General features: G+C 47.9%; 1 protein-coding gene across 1 annotated transcript in view; it reads right to left on the bottom strand.

The window, feature by feature from the left end:
- Positions 1 to 20,738, bottom strand: part of CAPN2 (calpain 2) — a 32,079-nt gene extending 11,341 nt beyond the window's left edge. Inside the window, exons 1-11 of the mRNA XM_054170337.1 lie at positions 20,482 to 20,738; positions 19,578 to 19,647; positions 10,923 to 11,041; positions 10,470 to 10,603; positions 9,133 to 9,301; positions 7,029 to 7,112; positions 4,630 to 4,715; positions 3,880 to 3,954; positions 3,499 to 3,659; positions 2,992 to 3,161; positions 1,162 to 1,173 (exon numbers count right to left, since the gene is read on the bottom strand). Coding sequence (XP_054026312.1) covers positions 1,162 to 1,173; positions 2,992 to 3,161; positions 3,499 to 3,659; positions 3,880 to 3,954; positions 4,630 to 4,715; positions 7,029 to 7,112; positions 9,133 to 9,301; positions 10,470 to 10,603; positions 10,923 to 11,041; positions 19,578 to 19,647; positions 20,482 to 20,718 — 1,317 coding nt within the window. The 5' untranslated portion in view covers positions 20,719 to 20,738. The remainder of the gene's footprint in view (positions 1 to 1,161; positions 1,174 to 2,991; positions 3,162 to 3,498; positions 3,660 to 3,879; positions 3,955 to 4,629; positions 4,716 to 7,028; positions 7,113 to 9,132; positions 9,302 to 10,469; positions 10,604 to 10,922; positions 11,042 to 19,577; positions 19,648 to 20,481) is intronic.
- Positions 20,739 to 21,400: the final 662 nt, after the last annotated feature.

Here is a 21,400-nt window from a genome sequence, read left to right as displayed (position 1 = left end):
GTGTGTGAAGACATTTGGCAAATTCTCCCACCAACTACTTTTTCTTTAAAGTGAAGGTGGTTTATGACTCAGAGTTGGTGCCACCAGGGGACTGCCTCTGAGGTCAGACTATCTTAAAGATGATAAATCACTACTGGAGGGCTCCAAGAAAAAATGCAATTATAAAAGCATATTTGGAGTGTATGATCTTCCAGAACAAACTCTCCTGGGCAGGGTTTTAGAGGTGGGCTAGCTTAGCTCTAGAAGCAAACATCAGGAATGTGCATAGTTCAGAAAACTCCCCCTGCCTGTCCTCCTGGATTTTTTAAGGGCACAAAACCTGTCAGACCTGCTGCCGTGGTGGGAGGTAAAATTCTGCCTTTAGGGAAAAATGAAGTCAGGAGGGTACAGCCAGAGCACCTTTTTGATGGAAATCAGGGTTTGGGACCACTAGGGTGAGAGGTGAGCAGCTGAAAGAGTACTGCTAAGGCATTCAAGAAGTACCTAAGAAATTTAACTAACTGGCAGCATCATTTCCTCTCCCAATGAAGCCATGTGTAATGTAACAGCAGCTAGTTTGAGCATAGCCTTGGGAGCTGCAAAGTGCTCTGGCTGCTTTGCATGCACCCTCACAGGTACAGCAAACCCCACAATGAGGTTACCCAGGCATTTTGCTCAAGCTCACCCTTCCTCTGGGGAGCAACAGCTCAAAGGTGCCTGCAGCCCTGCCTCCTATTCCATAGGCAGCACCACTTTGCCACCCACTCTGATCCCCAAAGCATGCTGTGAGCTACCTGCAGAGAGAAACCAACAGAGATGGTGCTTAGGGAAATACAAATAAACACCTCCTTGAAATGCTACTTGTGTGTCAAACAAACTCTGCACAAACCTGAGAAAAGCAGCTGCACTCTAGGTGAGCAGATGTGGGTCTGGGCTGGGCAAAGACCCATGGAAGAGCAGCTCTGTTGAATTTCTGCAGTACAGAGAGCTCTTATCCCAACTCAAGACACACTGAAAATGCAACATGGGCTCAGGGCCCGCCCCTTCCAGAGTAAATGGCTTCTAATTTTACTCTGCACAGTCAGCACTGTCCTGCAGTGAAGAAGGATCCTTTGAAACATTTCTTCCTATAAGCCATTCAGCCCCAGCTCTGCACCTTGACCACCAATTCGTGCTACGTACCTCGGGGGGCACCTGCAAGGAGAAAAGGAGAGTTATTTACCTGATGAATGGCAGCACCAGGGCTGCTGCTTCTCACCACTCACTGGCAGGTACATTCACACTCTGGAAAAAAGGACTTGGCTTGAGGAAGTAGGTGAATGTTGAGCCCATATCACACAACACTGACTGCTGGCTCAGCTGTCAGCTCCCAGATTCACCCCAGAGGCAAGTGAGGCTCACCCAGGACAGTGTGGGCACAGCCTGGCATAGAAGCAGCCACAGTGGTTGTGGTTTCCTGCTGAACTTCTACTCTGTGACCTGCTATGATATTTTTTTGTAGACAGTACTATTTTGTCCTATTTTCTCTTTCACACCCTGACCATCATCAGGAGAAAAGGCAGGGGCTGAGCAAGACAAAAATGCAGTTTCCCCATAACCTGTAGGATCTAGCTTATTTGCCTATGGGGACCAGACTCTGACAAGCTCTCCCAAAGCTGGGATATGAAGAAAGCAACAGAGCAACCCGAAGGCAGCAGCACTAGTCCCATTTTCAGTGCCAGCTAAGCATTGCTGCTTTGCAGCCCTGAATAAAATGTCCTGCTTAAGAAGTTACCATGGACACATCTCTGACCCTTCACTCAGCAGAAGGAGTTTTACAGGTGTTTGGGATAGTTCTACTGCTGGGTTTACACTCCCCAAGCTAGCAGTGTCCCAGCCAGCAACGTACTCTTGTGGCCAAGAAGGCAAATGCCATCCTGGGGTGTATTAGAAGGGGTGTGGTTAGTAGGTCGAGGGAGGTTCTCCTCCCCCTCTACTCTGCCCTGGGGAGGCTGCATCTGGAATATTCTGTCCAGTTCTAGGCCCCTCAATTCAAGAAAGACCTTAGGGAACTGCTTGAATGAGTCCAGTGCAGAGCCACAAAAATGAGTAAGGGAGTGGAACATCTTCCTTAGGAGGAGACACTGAGGGAGCTGAGGCTCTTTAGCTTACAGAAGAGGAGACTGAGAAGTGACCTCATCAATATTTATAACTATGTAAAGGGTGAGTGCCCAGAGGATGGAGGCAGGCTGTGCTGGGTGATGCCCAGTGACAAGGGGCAATGGGTGGAAGTTGAGGCATAGGAAGTTTCATGTAAATATGAGGGAAAAAAAAAAAAAATTGCTGTGAGGGTGACAGAGCCCTGGGGAGCAGGCTGCCCAGGGGGGTTGTGGAGCCTCCCTCTCTGGAGATATTCAAACCCTGCCTGGATGCATTCCTGTGTGATCTGGTATAGCTGATCCTGCTCTGGCAGGGGGGTTGGACTGGATGATCTTTTGAGGTCCCTTCCAGCCCTTAACATGCTGTGATTCTGTGATCACATGGCTGCCACCGCTGCCCTCATTCTGCCACTTCTCACCACAGCCTGACAAGTGAAGGTCAGACCAGCTTGCTGCACTTTTAATTTTTACATTTTGTTTGTTTTAAACACTTTTACTGCTCCTCCATTTAGAAGCACAGAGTATTACAGCTGAGAAGCAGCCTCTTTGGGTCATCTGGATCAAATGCCCCTGCTCAAAGCAAGGCAAATATCATAGTCAGACTGGTTTGGAACTTGTCTAGTCTAGGTTTTAATATCTCCAGGGATGAAGATTCCATCATCTTTCTGGGTACCTGTCCCTGTGTGAGATCACTGTTTAGGGGAGGATCATTTTCTAAACATCTGTGTGGAATTCTCCTTACTGTGGCTGGTGTCCAGCTCAATTTCGGCTGAAAGCCTAGTCTAAGAATTGCACTACCTCAGTTACAGGGTTGCTTTTATAGCCCTTTCATAGCTTTCCTTTTCCTTCCATGCACTTCCAGTGCCTTACTTGCCTCATAAATTGCAAAGCCAATGGTATGCATGTCCTCTCCCATCTTCCTCTGCTTCCGCCGGTGCTTCTGAATCAGGCCAACAAGGAAGGTGCAACCTCTCTCAGGATCATCAGGATCCTCATCTTCTTCCTCCAACTTGATTAAATACTGTGGATTCATCCAGAAAGTGTCTGGGAAGTGGATTAAAGAAAAAGCACTCAGAGGCTTCCTTGGAAACAACCATGCTGATATGTACACATCAGCTAGGACAGATGCAGCTCTGACTTCCAAAATCAGATGTGAGAAGGCTAAATTTATACTCCTCTCCCCCAGTCTTTACAACCATAACTAGACCCTCACATCAGCAAGCCACATTTCCCAAACACTTGCAGGTTTTGGATGTCAGTGCTGGCTTTCCCATGTACATCCTCCTCCCTCCACAGGCCATTCCCTCCCAGAAGCAGCACCCAGAGAAAGTGGGCAGGTATAAAGGGTTTCTCCATCACGGTGCTGACCACATGCTCTTACTCGGGTAATTCCTGCAGCCCCCTGCAGTGGCGCCTCGCCTCCAGTTTCCATCCAGCTTCAGCAGGCTCCACTTCTTGTACTTGTCGCTTGCCAGGGTGTCTGGAGTCAGATTGCAGATCTCCAGGCGGGAGTAGTGTCTCAAGAAGTCGTTGAACGCCATCCTGTGGGAGGCAATGCCACAGGCAGCGTCTCCTTAGGACGGACCAAGTTTTCTGTAGGACTGCCTTGTGTATCCCCCCCTCCCACTGCAGTTTAGCACTAGGATTTGAAGTGAATCTGCTCATTCATCTTGGGGAAGGTACTGAGAGAAGTTCCATGGTCTGAAAAGAGCAGAGAAGAAGGCATTCCCTTCAGCCTGAAAGGAAAGCCAGCGCAACTCACCAAAACTCCCCATCTTCGTGCCTCCTGGTCAGCCGCTCCCGCACCTCAGGGTCAACACCGCTCCAGTTTGGGCAGCTGAAATGCAAACCCCATGTCAGCTACAGGGTACACTACAGATTAAATCCTAATGTAGCTGGTCTGGCACAATGATTTCTTTCTTATAACTCCACATGGCTGCAATGCTCCACAATACCTAGGTGACAGCAGCTCCAAAGCTCTGAAACCAGCAGCAGAATTCGAACACAGGGACCTGGAGTATTCAGTACCTCACTTCCTATATACCCACAGTATGCAACAAAACCAGTTCTAGTTTCAGAAAGTGATAATGCCTCAACCAAGACAGAGCTTTATTCTAGAAAAAGAAAAACCCAAACCAAACACTTCCCAGCCACAGGAGTAAGCAAACTCTGCCTTTCACTCTAAGAGCAGAAATGGATTTTAAAAGCCTGTTTAGAAAGCAAGCTTTTGGTAGCTTACCACTGAACCTGGGCTGTTAAAGAGGCAGAGAGCTTTGGAGGATCTACCAACTGAATGACTGCATCTTCCACAAAGGCAAGTGATTGTTTCAAGGGCACCACATGCTGTGCTGCCTACCTGGGAGATGACAGTGGTGGGATGCTTTTTCAAAGCAGCTTGGAGCAAACATCACATTCAGATGTAACTTAGAGAGAACTCTGAGGTAGGGAGAAGACAGTTGACAGGAGAAGCATGATCATAGCCCTGCACTACAAGCCTGTGGTTCCAACTCACTTGTCATTCCATTTTCCAGTCCACTCCACTTCCCCCCAGGGATTTCTGATTCTGATCAGCTTCTGCATTGTTCCTCGGAAGTTCACCTGATGGGATCAGAAGTGTACGGAGAGTTACTCAGAGGCTCAGCTCTGTGCTCCCTTTTCACCCTTTCTGGGGCAACAGGACATGACAAAGTATCTTGGTGCTACACAAACACTGAAGTGTATAAAAACAAAAGCTGATTTGGCTCTTATCTCATCCAGAGGTTTATGGTATGTGCAAACCAAAGCTTGTAACCAAAAATAATTCCCTCTGCTAGAATTCCCAGCAAAGGGAACATAACACTGCCACAAGGCTGCCACAAAGGAGGTGCAAGTGAATATTTCTCTGATGTTTTCATCAATGTATAAAGTGCCTTTTCACATTCAAAGAATCATAGAATAGTTTGGGTTGGAATGGACCTTAAAGGTCATCTAGTCCCAAATCCCCCACCATGGGTAGGGACACCTTCCCCTAGACCAGGTTGCCCAGGGCCACACCCAACCCTATCATGAACACTTCCAGGGGGAGGCATCCACAAGCTCCCTGGGCAACCTTTTCCAGTGTCTCACCAGCCACCCTCCCTGTAATAAATTTCTTCCCAATATCCAGTCTAAATCTACCCTTCTCCAGTTTAAAACCCCTCATCCTATCACTACAAGCCCTTGTAAAATGTCCGTCCCCATCTTCATGTACTGGAAGGTTGCTATAAGGTTTCCCCCAAACCTTCTCTCCTCTGGGTTGAACAGATCCAACTCTTGCAGCCTGTCCCAACTGGGGAGGTGCTCAAGCCCTCTGACCATCTTTGTGGCCCTCCTCTGGACCCACTCCAGCAGTTCAACATCCTTCTTGTGTTCAAATGCTTTCTTCCCCCCTCTATACAAATATAAGCCTGTTACAAGAGATGGACTACTCCCTTTGGTCCCAACCCTTCTGACTGGAACAGGCTGCCCAGAGAGATTGTGGAGTCTCCTTTTCTAGAGACCTTCAAGACCCACCTGGATGCATTCCTGTGTGACTTGCCCTAGGTGATCCTGCTTTTGGCAGAGGGGTTGGATTCAGTGATATCTGGAGGTTCTCTCCAACCCCACCCTTTCTGTGATTCTGTTGACCACAAGTGGTCAGCATCATCAGCTCCTCACACTGCACCAAGGCCCTGGCTTATTATCTGCTGATCTCTGCATGCACTGAAGCCAGGCCAGACAAAGTAGTGTGAGTTTCAGTGGGAACACCCAGCACTGATGAGGAACGCAGTACTAAAATGAGGAAGCAGCTGGCTCGCTTACAGAGGCCAAAGCCAAGAACACTGCAGGGAGCACCAGCAGCACAGTGTTCAGAAATGATGCCTTCATTTCCAAGAGGAACTATCCTTACAAAGCCTGCACCTATCTCCAGAGGAAAAGCCTGTCTAAATCATGCATGTGTGTGAATTAAGGTCAAACTCCTCCTTTGCTGTGAGAAGAGGACCAAATTCAAGAACATAAACCTGCCCACCAGCAGTGTCCACTTCAGTACAGCCTGTCAGCAGCTCTCTATATCTCTCTGAAGTTTCAGAAACAATTGGTGAAGTAACCAAAAGCCCCTTGCACATCTGGAAGGATGCCATGATTTGCTTTCATTTGTTTACACTACTTTTAACTTCACCAGTCACCTGCTCTTGATCAGGCACTCAGTGTTCAAATGCCATGCCCTGCAGGCATGCTTGGCAGGCATTGAAGGGACAATCATTTATTGTTTCTAACTTGGCACACATCTCTCACATCAGAAGGATGGGGCCAATCTTTCAGCAACAGGACAAGAGGTAATGGGCATAAACTTTAAGATAGGAAGTTTCATCTAAACATGAGGAACAGCTTCTTCACTTAGAAGGTGGTAGAGTGCTGGAACAGGCTGCTAAGAGAGGTTGTGGAGTCTCCCTCTCTGGAGTCATTCAAAACTCTCCTAGGTGCTGTCCTGGGCAGCCTGCTCTAGGTGACCTGCCCTGGCAGGGGAGTTGGACTTGATGATGTCCATTCTGTGATCTTACTGTGTATTTGAGGCACAGTGCTGCCTGCTACACAGAAATGTGTTGAGGGGTTTGGCCACCAGCAGAGGGTAGTGTGCCCTCGCACAGGGCTTCCCACCACCTTACTTGCTAGGAAACAGCAGTAGGTATGGAGATGAAGGGGTTTGGCCAACCCTCCAAAAAGTCAAGTTTGCATTTAACCAAAAGATGCCAACTAATTCAGTACTTCTTCAGAAAAACAGGGCTCATAACCTGCTCTGGAAAAACAGGTGAGACTGGAGAATTTGCAGCCCTGACAGCAATTAGTGGCTGCCATGGCCCAGGCTACATGCAAAGCCTGCTGCTTTTCAGCCCTTTGGGGCAGTGCACCTACCTCCTCTGCCCCAGTGACTGAGTATGCATGTCCCTTCACCAGCTTCTGGGATGTGACTGCCTCCGTCTCTGCTGCACTGGTGATCTGGAGGAACAAAGGAACTTGGTGAGTGTGGCTTCCTGCATGGCAAGGGATCCACCAAAGCAAATCTTCCCCCCCACCAGTGGAAATTTAATCTCACTGGGAGACTGCAGGGGTGGTTTAGCTGCTTGTTGTAGGGTTAAATTTGCCCCCTCAAAAACCATCAGAAATTCACTCCCACAGGATGGAGGGTTACCTCCAGAATAAATCACCACACTAGCTCAGAAAAGTTTTGGAAGCAAAACAAAGTTACATTTACAAAATAGACTAAATATGAAATTATATAAGGTGATAAAACATGTACAAAATATATTTACAGCTCAACAACCAGAAGCACACCCCTGGGCAGCCCACAGGGACTGCTAGCAACCTCCTCTTCCCTCCCTTCCCTGGTACATTCACGGACACAATAACAGTCAGCTCCTTGCACAGAGGCAAGGAGAGGGATCTGTGTGAGAGAGCAGAGAGAGGGGAAGGCAGCATGTGGCACTGCTGAGGGTCCCAGTGCCCACATTTGTGGCATGGGGTGCACACCAGGAACCCTACACCACAGCAAAGCTCCCTCCTGGCTCCAACACTTGGTACAGTGCATCTTGTCTCATGCATTTCTACGTGCTCTCTAAAGAGGACACACAATTAATGAGCTCCATATTCTGAGGAGACTGGGAAGGACACAGCAGGTGAACTGGCCTGAGGCCACCCACCCATCACCAGGGATAACACCCAGGTCCAGCAAGCTCCAAGGTCAAAACACCACCTTCAGCTCCGCAGTGGGGCAGGATGTTCCTTTTCCCTTCCCCACCTCAGGATCTGCCATGCAAGAGAGCAAGGGAAAAGGACATGCTTTGGATGCCATTAGATACCTGAAAACACCTCACCCTCTCACTCTTTTTGCAGCCATTAGAGTACTCAGGCAGTCTGCCCTATGAACACTGCAGGGGACAATCACCTCTTGCTAGAAAGTGATTGATATCTTGCTGTAGCAATGCTGAACCCTCTATTAAGTGTTTGGCTGTCACTGCCTTCACAGCATCTCAGCAAGTGAGAGATCTTTAAACAAGCACATTTGAAGAGTAAGATCAAGCAGGCAGGATCCCTGCTGTCAATGTGTGTCCTATTAACAGCCTCACAGTGCACTCTCCACATAATGCTTAACCTTTGGGTCCCTATTTATCTCACAGAAGATTTTACAGTTTTGTCTCAAAGTCTAAACTCACCAATAACTAGTTTACAATACAGAAAGTGTCAGCACTTACCCACAATGAAACATACTTACTCCCTCCCAACCCCAACAAAAGACTTGTATCACTCTGGGGCAAAAATCCAGATGTCAGATTCTTATCTAAATGCCAACAAGTAAAACAAGTCCAGAAAGTGCTGCAAAGTTGCACTCTGACATTGACCAAGTACTTCTCCTGCTGTGAAGCTTCCTCCTCCTGTGACTCTGATTGAACTTAGGAAACATTTGAATTTATTTTATGACTGGAGTTCTCATAACAGTTTACTTTCCCTTTAGACACAGCTAAGATGCAATCTCACTTGGGAGTAGGGTTATTATCACATATAACAATACTTAGACTCGTTTTAGTAAGGCTAGAAAGTTATGCTAACTCCTTGTATGCAGGGCCAAAGCTCCTCTTTTCTGCCTTGTGCAGGTTCAGCAACACATTTTCCCATAAAGCCTTATCAAGGCCTGGCAACGCTTTGAGCTTTGCTGCTTCAAGAGGTGAGCCCAGATTTTGGGGGAATGCTTTGGAGACAGGCTACAGCAAGGACAGAGCTATTACACTCAGCTTACAAAGCCTACATTTCAACCTGTTCTCAGACATAACTCCTGCCCCAAGAGGAGAATTAGCCTGCACCACACTCCTGGGTCAAATTCTCCAGGCATGAGGCAGAGAGCCATAGGCAGAGGGGACCAACATCCTTTGTGCACCTCCTGTGGCCAGAGCACAGGTTCATCCCCCAGCTGCCTGCCTGCAGAGTGAGAGTCATGTGTCCAGCAACGAGCCTGCTAACTCACATCAATGGAGCAGCCAAGAAGAGAGCCTTTCTGAAGTGCCTTCTGAATGATTTTGAAGAGGTTGGGTGGTGCCTTCTGCAGCTCATACCATTCTGCAATTCCACCGGTGAAGTCCTCAAAGCCTTCAGTGGTGGTGCCACCAGAGAGAGACTCATAAGATCCATTCAGCCTGCACAAAAGGGAACACACACAATCAACCACCAAGCACTGTATTTTCCCCTTCTCATGCACAACCATCAGGTTCCCTATTCTTTTCTATTGGAGAGGGGCACTAAGCTGTGCCAACTGTCACAGCATTTCTGCTTTCTGTAGCACCAAGGCAGCTGTGAATGTGTCCCATTCAGCTTTGCTTCTCAGATCTCCATGCTTGAAAAGCCCAGCATAAAATCCTGTATGATCATGTACAGAGGTTGGAGGCTCAACCATATCAAAGACAAAAACCATGAACACTACTTGAGGAAAAAACATTCCTATATCAAGATGCAGCAATTTGCCTCTCTAGTTGCCCATAGTTCTTAAATTGGTTTAACAATTACAACTGTGTTTTTCAGCTGATCTAAATGAGCTCCATTTCTTGAGTCAACTGAAGAGAGTAACCCCACTCCCCAAACTGGAAATTCAGACTTGAGCATCTTCAGGGTGAACAAAGACCTGGGTACACTGACTGGTATGCTTTGCATGCTGAAGCACTGCAGCTGCAAGCCCTTACAGATGCATAGAGCACATGAAACAGAGCTGCCCAGGCCTCAGCAGCACAAGACAGTACTCTTGCAACAGCCTTGCCATGAGAAGCAAAAGCTCTTTTTCTTGGCTAGTAATAAAGCCAATACTTTTGTCTGCTTGTCCCAAGCATCAGTCAGAAAAGCTTTACTAAATCAGCCACTGTGGCACACCACAGAAACTGTAAAGGCTAATAATGAAGCTGACACAGGATCTGTGCAGCTGAGGATGCTCTGGGGAAGCAGAGGGACTGGAATATTCAAGTGTGGTGAAAGCCTGTTCATACTACAACTACCTGAATGGAGGCTGGAGCAAGGAGGGGTCCAGCCTCTTCTCCTTAGTATCAAGCAACAGGACTAGAGGAAATGGCTACAAGCTGCACCAGGGGAGGTTTAGGCTGGATAGTAGGAAAACTTTCACTGAAAGGGTTATCAAACACTGGAATAGTCTGCCCAGGGCAGTGGTGGAGTCACCATCACTGGGGGTCTTTGAGCAGTGTGTGGACATGATGCTCGGGGACGTGGTTTAGTGTTGACCCTTCAGTGCTGGGTCAAGGGTTGGACTGGATGAGGTTTGAAGTCTTTTCCAAGCAGATATTCTGTGATTCTGAGACTCACTTGGCATAGGCCTTCTCCAGCAGCGCGCTCCAGAACTCACTGCCCTCCGCAGAGTGCACGAAGAGCAGCTCCCCGTTCTTGGTGGGCAGCCTGTCATCCACCACCACATCCACCCACTCCCCATACTGCCAGAACTGGAAAGAGAGCACAAACACCTCATCACCATCCTATGCTGTGTACTTCAGTTCACCAGTGTGTTTATCTGCTAGCACCAATTTCCTGGAGGAAAGGCAATCCCCCTCACACCCAGCTGTTGAAAGAAGGACCACAGTGACAGGCCCCACACCCAACAGTCTTCTTCCTTCCACCACCATAACCTTTCTTGGATGTCTATTCTTGTGCCTGCCTCTGACATCCCTCAAACTGCTCCAGGAAACACCATACTCATACACATAGCTGGCCACACCAGCTCCTGGACAACAGCATTGAGGGGGAAGGCTGTTTTCCACCTACCTGGAAATGGAAAATTCCTGCATATTTATCCTGGAAGCTCTGGTCTCTGGGAACAACACGGGCCAGGATTTCTTCATTCAAGGTGAGAGATGCAATAGCAGCCAAGAGCCAACAGTCCCCTGTAAAAGGAAAAAAAGAAGGGAAAAGGGACAAGGGGAAGGGAGGGAAGGGGGAAAGGCCACTGCTTGTTATTCAATCTTTATTCCTTAGTTTTCATACTGCACAAGGATTGTGTGTTACAACCAGTAACACCTCAGCTGTGGTGATGTGATTCCTCTCACCACTTTTATCTCTAAAGCAGACCAAACACACACATATAAATACCCACCATTTCCAGGCAAGTGTTGCATTTCCTCAATACCATAGTAATTAAAAACAAGTAAAAGCAGGCTTTGTATGCTCTACCAACACAGCTACAAGTCATGCTGGGACTGTTTGAAAGAAAACTTAATATTCAATTGAGTGTCTACAGGTTAGAATAGGAAGCAGCATGGGGAAAAAGCAAAGGGCAGGTCCTGCGGGCACACACAGGTACTCAGGGGTGCAGTTTCTCCCCCAAAGGCCAGAGTTTTTTCAAGCATAAGCTGTTTTCCTTTCCTTCCTCCATAGAGTCCTATCCTATGGATAAGCTGTCTTCAAAGGTCTCTTGACTGCCTCCTACCAAAAAGGAGCTCCTTTCACCTTGTACATCTCTGGAGGCTCTTGCTAAACAGAGGCTTCTCTGTTTAATCCCACACCTCACCTCTGGCACTAGTCACCAGAGAGTCAGGAAAAGTCTGAAGGCAGGCACTGTTCCCCACCCCCACCCCTCTCTTCACCTTTCCTGGGATGGAGCCAACATATACCAAGCCTGCACACCACAGCCCCAGGGCCTAAGCTGTCTGGACAGTACTTTTCCACTCCATTTCCTACCAAGTAGAGGGAAGAGGAGACTATGACTATATAAATATTACCTCTACTTTTTGAAATTATTTTCAGAAACCAGCGTTATTTTAACTGAGTAAAAGGAAAAAAAACAAACTCTTCCTCTCAGCCATGGGCCCCCAGCAGCAAGGTGATCAGAGATTTAGAGACCCAGCTGATCCCAACTCCCACAGCCCGACACAAAACTCCTTGTTACCATTACCATATCTGCCTTTGCTTTCCTTTATGAAAACAGGAAAGCTGCTACTACACGTTAGATTGCCTAAAATGGCCCTGCAGAACGTGTAGGGTTCAAGAAACAGAATCATTAAAGTTGGAAAAGTCCTTTAAGATCATCAAATCCAACTGTCAGCCCACCACCACCATGCCCTAGTGGTCCCAAAGTGCCATGTCTACACGTTTTCTGAACACCTCCAGGGACAGTGACTCCACCACCTCCTTGGGCAGCCTGTTCCAATGCCTGACCACTCTTTCAGGAAAAGCTTTTCCTAATATCCAGTCTGAACCTTCCCTGGCACAACTTGAGGCTATTTTCTCTTATCCTGGCACTAATTACTTGGGACAAGAGACCAATACCCACCTTGCTACAACCACCACACCTGCTAGCACGTCAGAGGCCGACAAAGCAGTGGTCTCTACGCAGCCATCTCTCTCCTACAGGAAAAGCTGGGATGCAAATGGATGAAGTTCCAGGGAGAGTTGATTCTAAAGCAGCTCTTGAGGTCCATCCTCAGGCCCAAATCCATAACCATTCAGCACAAGGAAGAACACAGGCAACCTGCAACTCCCTCCAGACCACCCCTTGCTTTCACAGCTGATCCCCAGCAGCAGTTCTTAGGAATGAATTTGTCCCATGGGCCCTTTTCACATCTCACAAAAGGTGGAAGATGTGAAATGGAGGAATAATTTAAACACCTAAGATGCTTTTACTCTTTCATAACCTAGAAGGGAAGAATTGAACATAGAACTTTCCCTTCAGATGCTTGTACTGCAGTAAAAACATGATGGCAGAGAATTTTTTTCAAACAGAAAAGTCACCTTGCCAGTCTCCTGCGATAGATTACAAAGCAATGAGGATGTTCCTCCCCTCCTTTCACAGTATCACAGTATAACCAAGGGTGGAAGAGACCCCAAGGATCATCAAGTCCAACCTGTCCCAACAGACCTCACAACTAGACCATGGCACCAAGTGCCACGTCCAATCTCCCCTTGAACATCTCCAGGGACGGTGACTCCACCACCTCCCTGGGCAGCCCATTCCAATGACGAATGACTCGCTCAGTGAAGAACTTTTTCCTCACCTCGAGTCTAAACCTCCCCTGGCACAGCTTGAGACTGTGTCCCCTTGTTCTGGTGCTGGTTGCCTGGGAGAAGAGACCAACCCCTTCCTGTCTACAACCACCTTTCAGGTAGTTGTAGAGGGCAATGAGGTCACCCCTGATCCTTCTCTTCTCTAGGCTAAACAATCCCAGCTCCCTCAGCCTCTCCTCATAGGGCTTGTGCAACAGCACATCTACCTCATCCTGCAAAATGTTGACTGTTCCTCCTTCATAGTGTTGAGAGCCTCTTGCCTGGGACCTGTACACCCTCTGGTGCCATGGTGCATTCAGAGGCACTGCCATACACAGCAAACGCGCTTGCTGGGAAAAAGTCTGGGGTAAGAAGGTACTACAAGATGTGTTTAGATGGGATTCTCTGTCATCCAGCCATATGAGGGCTTTTACCAGTTAGCCTTCACAACAATTCTCTTTGCAGAGGATGATGTTAAAAGGGCTCTGCAAACACACCCTTTGGTCCAAAGGCAACAGGACTTCAACTTCAGTTCAGCTTAGATCTGTGTTCTCCCACATACATCCTTCCCACACAGTTACAGCCTACCCACACAGTTATGCATGTAGGTTTTTGTTTATTTGTTTGTCCTTCTATTTGCTTGGTCTTTGGGGTTTTGGTTGTTGTTGTTTATAGGGGGTTTGGTGTGTGTTTTGGTTTGGTTTTATCATTGTTTGGTGGGTTTTTTTTTCCACCAAAGGACTCTTCAGACAAACCTTACAACACTGTAATCATTTGGGAGAGACTGCCCAGAGATCCCTCCTGTACTGACAATCCCTGGTTTTATCAAACCTCCAAAAGAGGTAGTTTCTGAACATGAGCTGGGGTTCCTCAAGTCCAAGGGACAACTTCCTGGTAGAGCACAGCCCTGGCAATTTGAATAGAGCTGACCCCTGACTTTGTGGGGTCAGGATGAATTAATACCCTGTTATTTCTCAATTTAGTTGAGGGGGAGGGGGTGGAGGTGGAATGATATTGTTTTCCTCCTCCTGGTGTTCACTGCACAGCAAAGCAACTCATTAACCCAAACAAGCCTTACAGTCACCTTATCGAGTTAAAAAAGGTCACAGCTTGTGACAGGACTCTTCTAGGTCAAGCAAGAAGTGGGGCTCTATGTAACTGGCAGTAGAAACAGTATGTGCCAGAGACATTGTGGGAAAAAGGGATGGATGTAAGCCACCTGTGCAGTGGGGTCAGCACACATTCCAGGAGAGCTGAGTGTTCTTATCAACACATCAGCCCTGCATTCAGGCAGATAACCCTTGGCCTCCACCACAAATATTCCTCTTCTAGCACCCAGAAGCCCTTGTGTATCCAAGGCCAACAAAATCCTTAGTGAGACTTTAAACTTCCAACAAACTGCAATCTCAAAGCATCATGAACACAGGGCACAGGCATGAGTCACGTCACAAATACATAAACTGATAGCTCAGCTGGTCTCATCTCAGCACAGAGGTTGGATAACTGATACCTCACAGACAGGTGCTTGTCTGAGCATCAGAACAACCCTGGCACAATATCCCACATTCTGAAAGGCTTTTACAGACAGACACAAATAACTCAGAGGTAAACTGAGTCTCTGGTATCTCATACCTACACTAAACCAACTACAGGTATCCATCCATACCTAGGCTACCAGGATGCCTTCATGGGGTTAGGCAGTTTCATGCTCTCATTCAGACAGTATTAGATAAACCCAGAAAGTGAGCAACTTTGCCTGCTAAGCACCACTGTGCCAGTCCTAAGGAACATGTAGGTAAACCCACACATCTCCCACTTTGGGCATGCTCTAATGTATGGGTGGAAACAGCTCAAGGCACATCCTACACCCCTTGATCAGTCAGCTGTGGAGGTGTTTTTCCCTCCCTGTTGCTCAGCCTACAGCATAAGCCAGAGTTCGTATTGCACAGCCTTACTCAACCAGGCAAACCTGAGCACTATCAAAGACTCCCATTTGACATGGGTGTTACTACCCTCAGAAAGACTCTGCTGATTTAAACTAGTAGCAAGACTGGCTCAGATAGCAGCTGTCCCACCACCCTTCCAAAGAAATGCCAGCTTTTGTATTCCATAAATAAGGCAGGGATTGGGCATGCAGAAGGCAGCACAGAAAGAAATTGCACAACTTGATACAACCACAGTAGGTCAAGAAGCCTTGGTCGTGAAGCTGCTCAAGTATCAAGATTAAGAGTATGCCCCCTTTAATGCTGTAATATGTCTCAGTCTAGAGATTTCCCCTGTAGTTCAGAAGCACTAAAGTCCAGGTAGGAGAAACTGCCCCCCTGAGGACCTCTAAGCCCATAAACAGAGTTTACAAAGGATTTCCTTTATTTTTTAGCTGTCCCCTCACGCCAGTCATGAAGAGAAAGAAACAGCAGATTTTGCTGTAAAAACCATTCTATTATACTTTATACTGGTTTCTAAGGAGAACTTAGACATATATAAATCTTAACTCAGACACCTCTGGGGAAGGTCTTATTGAAATTAAAAGGCAGATGCAGCATATATGGAAGACAACTTTTGGTTTCCTCACTTAAAAGTGCTCAATGGTCAGAGATGATATATCTCTCTTCCTTTCTGAGCAGTCATAGCTAAAAGGAAACCTGATAATTTAAAGCCTGGTTGGAAACAGAACACATGATAATACCTGGAATTTTAGCCTGCACTGAATAAGCCTGAGCAGAGTCTTTAACAAATACTGTTAACTATAAGAACTTGTGTTTTAGTAAGGCTCTTGACAGTGACTTCCTTTTGATAGGGAAAGTCTAAGAGAATAGAATTAACCAGGTTGGAAAAGACCTTTGAGACCGAGTCCAACCTATCATCCAACACTATCTAATCAACGGCACCAAGCACCCCATCCAGGCTCTTCCTAAAAACACCTCCAGTGATGGTGACTCCACCACCTCCCTGGGCAGCACATTCCAATGAGCAATCACTCTTTCTATGAAGAACTTCTTCCTAACATCCAGCCTAAACCTCCTCTGGCACAGCTTGAGACTGCATCCTTTTGTTCTGGTGCTGGCTGCCTGGGAGAAGAGACCAACCCTCAACTGGCTACAGCCTCCCTTCAGGTAGCTGTAGACAGCAACAAGGTCTCCCCTGAGCATCCTCTTCTCCAGGCTAAGCAACCCCAGCTCTCTCAGCCTCTCCTGACAGGGCTGTGCTCCAAAAGCCTTCCCAGCTTTGTTGACCTTCTCTGGACACATTCCAGCAACTCAACATCTTTCCTAAACTGAAGGGACCAGATCTGGACAAAGGACTCAAGGAGTGGCCTAACCAGTGCTGAGTACAGGGCAGAATGACCTCCCAGCTCCTGCTGGCCACACTGTTCCTGATACTGGCCAGAATGCCGTTGGCCTTCTTGGCCACCTGGGCACACTGCTGGGTCATGTTCAGCCTACTATCAACCAGTACCCCCAGGTGCCTTTCTGCCTGGCTGCTCTCCAGCCACTCTGACCCCAGCCTGCAGCACTGCTTGCAGGCAGGTTGCTGATAAGAAGAATTTGAATGGATGTTAGCAAGGCTAAAGTTAATAATGGATAATTTTTGTAAAAGCACAATAAACAGAACAAGGTTATCAGAAAAGGGAATATTTTGTGGCTGTGAGCTTATTTATTATAAATAGAAATATCATTTGTTCTTGTCCCGCTTCCTTTCTCCTGTTGTCAATGTTTTATTTCTGTATGTCCATCTCTGCACATACCTAATCTCCAGTTTAAAACAAGAATGTCACAAAACATCAATTGCAAAGCAAGCACGAATAGCCTTAGGAGATTAAAAGTTGCCATTCTGGAGAGGAAAGACAAAGCATGAAGCACCTGGTGGGCTGGTAAGCAAAAGGCAGCTCCTCTGGTCACTGCACAGCTTATCTAAGAGTATGGGGTCAAAAGCAAAATGTACATTCAACCAACCACAGTCACATCCTTATTTAAAAGCACTCACAGTTATAGACTAACCAGCTACTGAATGCATTTATGTTAATATCACAGGACTCCAGGAAGTTTTCTAGTTAAAGACATGAGGCTGTGGCAACCCACTTACAGTCAAGTGGTTGCTGGTGTGGAAACCCACACATTCTAAATTCATTCTATGTTTTCCACACATTTTTATGCAGGGAGGAGACATCCGTGTCTGAAGAACAGATGAGATACTACGCTGTGTACACTCCAGTGTTGTGATACCATAGTGACATCCCCCCCAAAGAAGGTGGCTAAGGGTGAATAAGCTTACTCTCTGCAGTGACTTTGGTTCCTGCCCTCTGCTGTAATGAGTCATCACATCCCCTGTGCTGCCAGTTCTGAGCCAAATACCAGCACCAGCTTCAGCTCTGATACTGCAAAACTAACTCCAAATACATACAGAAGTATCTCCTAAAATGCAACAAAACCAGAATAAAGCATAATCCAAAGCCTGAGGGGAAGGGGGTGGCAGGGAGAAGCTGTTGGTAGCCCCCTGGTTTTGTCCAGGGAGGTTTCTTGTGTTGTTTATGAGTTGTAAATGTGTGTAAATATTGTATATTTCGTACACAGTCATTGCATTTCATGTTTCTAGATTTTAGTCTACTTGTAAATATAGCTTCATTTGCTTCCACCTGAGCTGGTCTGGCAATATTATTTTGGGGATATTTTTAACCCTCCAGACAGAGAGAAGGAAACAAGGCAAGAGAAGAGACACACACAGTGTTCCCAAACTACACAGAAATTTGCAGGACCAATGAAATGGAGCAAGTTTCTTTCTTACATTCTGTTCAGCCCCTTTGAAAAGTCCATCCCACAGGACTCAAACTCTCTGGCAAAAAGCTTATTTACAGTGAAGACATTAGTCTTAACCTGTAACAGAAATCTTTCATTCCAGTATTATTCCTGCTACAACAGCTGGACAAAAGAGCTGGAAGCCTGCAGAAGGCATAAAGCAACTAAGTGCCTTCAGAAATGAGCATCTATGCAAAATGTCAGCTGTTGAAATGCCATCACAATAAACTGATTTCACATTGAACTACTCCCTTAAGTTTCACAATAAAGGAGGCCAAATGTCTGGCACCTGTGTTAATCACTGGGACATACTTCATGCCAAAGCAGTTGTGGTGGGAGACATGCTATCTGGCAGAGAGAGAACACATGAAGGAAGCTGGTGACCTACCAAGAACTTCACCAATGGCACAATGGAGCCTAATCCATGCCACAGATTACACTGGTGCATGAGAAGAACTACATGCCCAAACTAAGCATTTGTTATTGTCAGGGCTTTTGGCACAAACTGGATCCAGTTGTTAAAGCACCCACCTGATTAACTACTGAAAGAAAACAAACACAACACACATGAAATAAGCTCCCCTGTCCGTTATATGTTCAGATGTGAAAACACAAATAGCAGCAGGGGAACTAGAAACTAAGAAGCTGGCTAATATTATGCTGATGAAAAGCAAACAAACAGGATTTCATTCCTTTGCCAATCCCACTGCAAAAGCACAGCATACAGCACGTATTAGTCATGCCTCCCTGCACTGAGGGCTTTCCTTCAAGCACGCTATCAGTCTAATCTACAACCCTCTCCCTACAGTTATTCAATAATAGAAACCTCACTTCACTCACTCCACTTCAGCTTGTTTCCTCCCACATCTGTCCTCCTCTGCCTCCATGCTGCCTTCTGGGAGGAGAGGCACAGAGACACCCTTAGTTATACTGTGATACTGTGAGACCCTCCCCTAAAGCCCCTTCTTCAGGGCAAAATAGGAGAGCAACTTCCAGACCAGGATGGCTGTGCATACACAACCAGGTTAAGCCACTCTGTTCCAGCTGTCCCCAGGGGCTTCCCTACAGCTCCCAGGGCTCTTCCAGAACAGCTGACCCTTGCACAAACTGAGTGGCAGCCAGAGCAAAAGCAGAGGGCTTACAGGCTGGCACACCCCTCCTGAAAGGTTTTCCCTGCGAGCTGGTGAGCAACTGGGAATCCTTCCATAGAATTTATTTTCCCATACTGCATCTTTCTACATTTCATGGGGTCCTTCCTGCTCAGTAGCACTCTCTCCCAATGGGGAAAAGAATGCTTTGCTATGGACTTAACTGCTCTTCTAAGCAAACTGTTACAGGCAGAAATTAGTCAAGCTACTGTCAGGCAGACAGATGCTGACAGGAAAGGAACTGGCAGTGATCAGAAAAGCCAACAGGAAACCACCCTGTGTCATTCCTGCTCAGTGCACACAGCAAGGCAGTGGCCAAACACACACAGTCCCTACCTGTAGCTGTCAACACAAAGCAATAAAGGTCTGCTTTGATACCAAGAGAAGAGGGTGGGCTACAACGGGCTGTTATTTGCAGGGTGAGTTATAGCCTAGTACAAACTGTGGTGTCCTGGGGCAAGCACCTGCATGGAAAACTCAGCTTTCTGCCTCCACCTTACCTAAGGCCCCTTGGCAGATGTCTGTGCGAGTGGCTCCACCGGCTATGAACTGGGGGTTGGAACACAGCTCCTGGGAACAAAAGAAGCTTTGCATTACACATACCCACAGGTAAGGGAGGGAAGGAGGCCCTGCTTGCAGCAAATTTGAACAAGTGACTGACCACAGCAGATGAACACCATGAAGATGGAGCAGGTAGGAATGAACGAGGGCACCAGACTTGCTAAACACAGTGACAACAGGAGCTGGTGACCAAAGCTTGTGGGTGGCCATCTGACTTCACAGGATGTGCCAGCAGGTTCACTGTGTTTTCACACATGGTACACACACCTCTCTGCTGTTACCTTCCTGCCACTGACCACATCAGGTTCTTTCAGAAGCACCCAGGCACCTCAGAGTCCATCTGACCCCATGGCTCCCATGGCTAGGCGGGGCTGCTCCTGTAGCCAGAGGCACATCCTGAGCAAGGGTCCGCTCATCTCTCTACTGAGGAAAAAAGTCATCCAGAGCAGCAACTCTAAAGCAAGGGGGTTTGTCTGCAGGGAGCAATCAGGTGGGAGAGGAGCACAGCCTCTTCCCTGCTTGTTTTCCAGCTGGAGCAGGTTGCCCTGCCTGCCTGGTCACCACGCCAGCCCAAAGCCTGGGCGAAGGGGCATCTCCGGCGCTCTGAGCAGCCCCAGCCTCACGCAACGCCCGCACCAGGATTTTGCAGCCGCTGCTTTAACCTGGGGCCGGTGCCAGCCACAGAAATGCACTTCCGAGTGGGCCAGCAATAAACTACCTCCATCCCCGAATTAACGCACACCCATTTAAAGCGGGCGAGGGAGAGAGACGGTGGGTGAAAAGGCGTAGCGGCGCCAAGAGAGGATGCTACCAGGACCCCGAAACCCTCCCCCACCGCCGTACCGTGGGTCTCTGCCAGACGACTCCCTTGGTCTTGTACGAGTTGGGCCCCAGCTCTCGGTAGCCGAGGGCGGTGGGACCGGCGGGGAAGGACGGGTCCTGGAAGAGCCGCCCCTCCTGCAGGCACTCTTGCCGCAGAGCCCCGAAATCCTGGCCCAGGTAGGGGACGGCGTGGCCGTGTCGCCCCTCGCCTGCCGCCACCGCCCGCTCCTTCGCCAACATCGCCGCCATCCCCGCCATCGCCCCGCCGCCGCTGCCGCCGCCGCCGCCACCACCGCCGCCGCCGCCCCGCCCCGGCACTTTCCGGCCCCTCCCGGTCTGCTCTGACATTTCCTCTCCCTCCCGAAGGATATCGCAACTGGTGCCAATACTCAGAGCCGAGGCACCCTCCCGTTTGCTCGAGTCCCCCCGCTCCGACTCACGGGTGGAAGAACTTACTCCTCTTCTCCTCATGGACTCGAAGCAGAGCACATTCTTCGCAGCTGGGCGCCTCATCAGCTTCACACCTGTGCCAGCCCTGACTCCCATCTCATTGGCAGATGGGCGCCTCATCAACCTCACACCTGTGCCAGCCCTGACTTTCATCTCACTGGCAGATGGGCGCCTCATCAGCCTCACACCTGTGCCAGCCCTGACTCCCACATTACCCACACATATTCACCAATTAAAGAAATTAAAATAGCAATATTTTCTGCATAAACCTCAGAATTGTCCTTGTCCAAATCTGCAAGCTTAGAAAAAAGTCAAAGGAAAAAGAATGGATGGATGTGGATGAACTCATCACACTATACCTTCTTCAAAGGGGCAGTTGAGGGGAAGATACAAGTCTATTCTCTCTGGTGACTAGCAATAGGACATAAGGAAATGGAATAAAGTTGTATCAGGGCAAATTCAGACTGGACTTCAGGATCTGGCTCAGAGC

This window comes from Dryobates pubescens, chromosome 2 (genome assembly GCF_014839835.1).
Source record: "Dryobates pubescens isolate bDryPub1 chromosome 2, bDryPub1.pri, whole genome shotgun sequence".
NCBI lineage: Eukaryota > Metazoa > Chordata > Aves > Piciformes > Picidae > Dryobates > Dryobates pubescens.
Note: the sequence above shows the minus strand (reverse complement) of the source record. Positions and strands in the feature narration are given on the sequence as shown.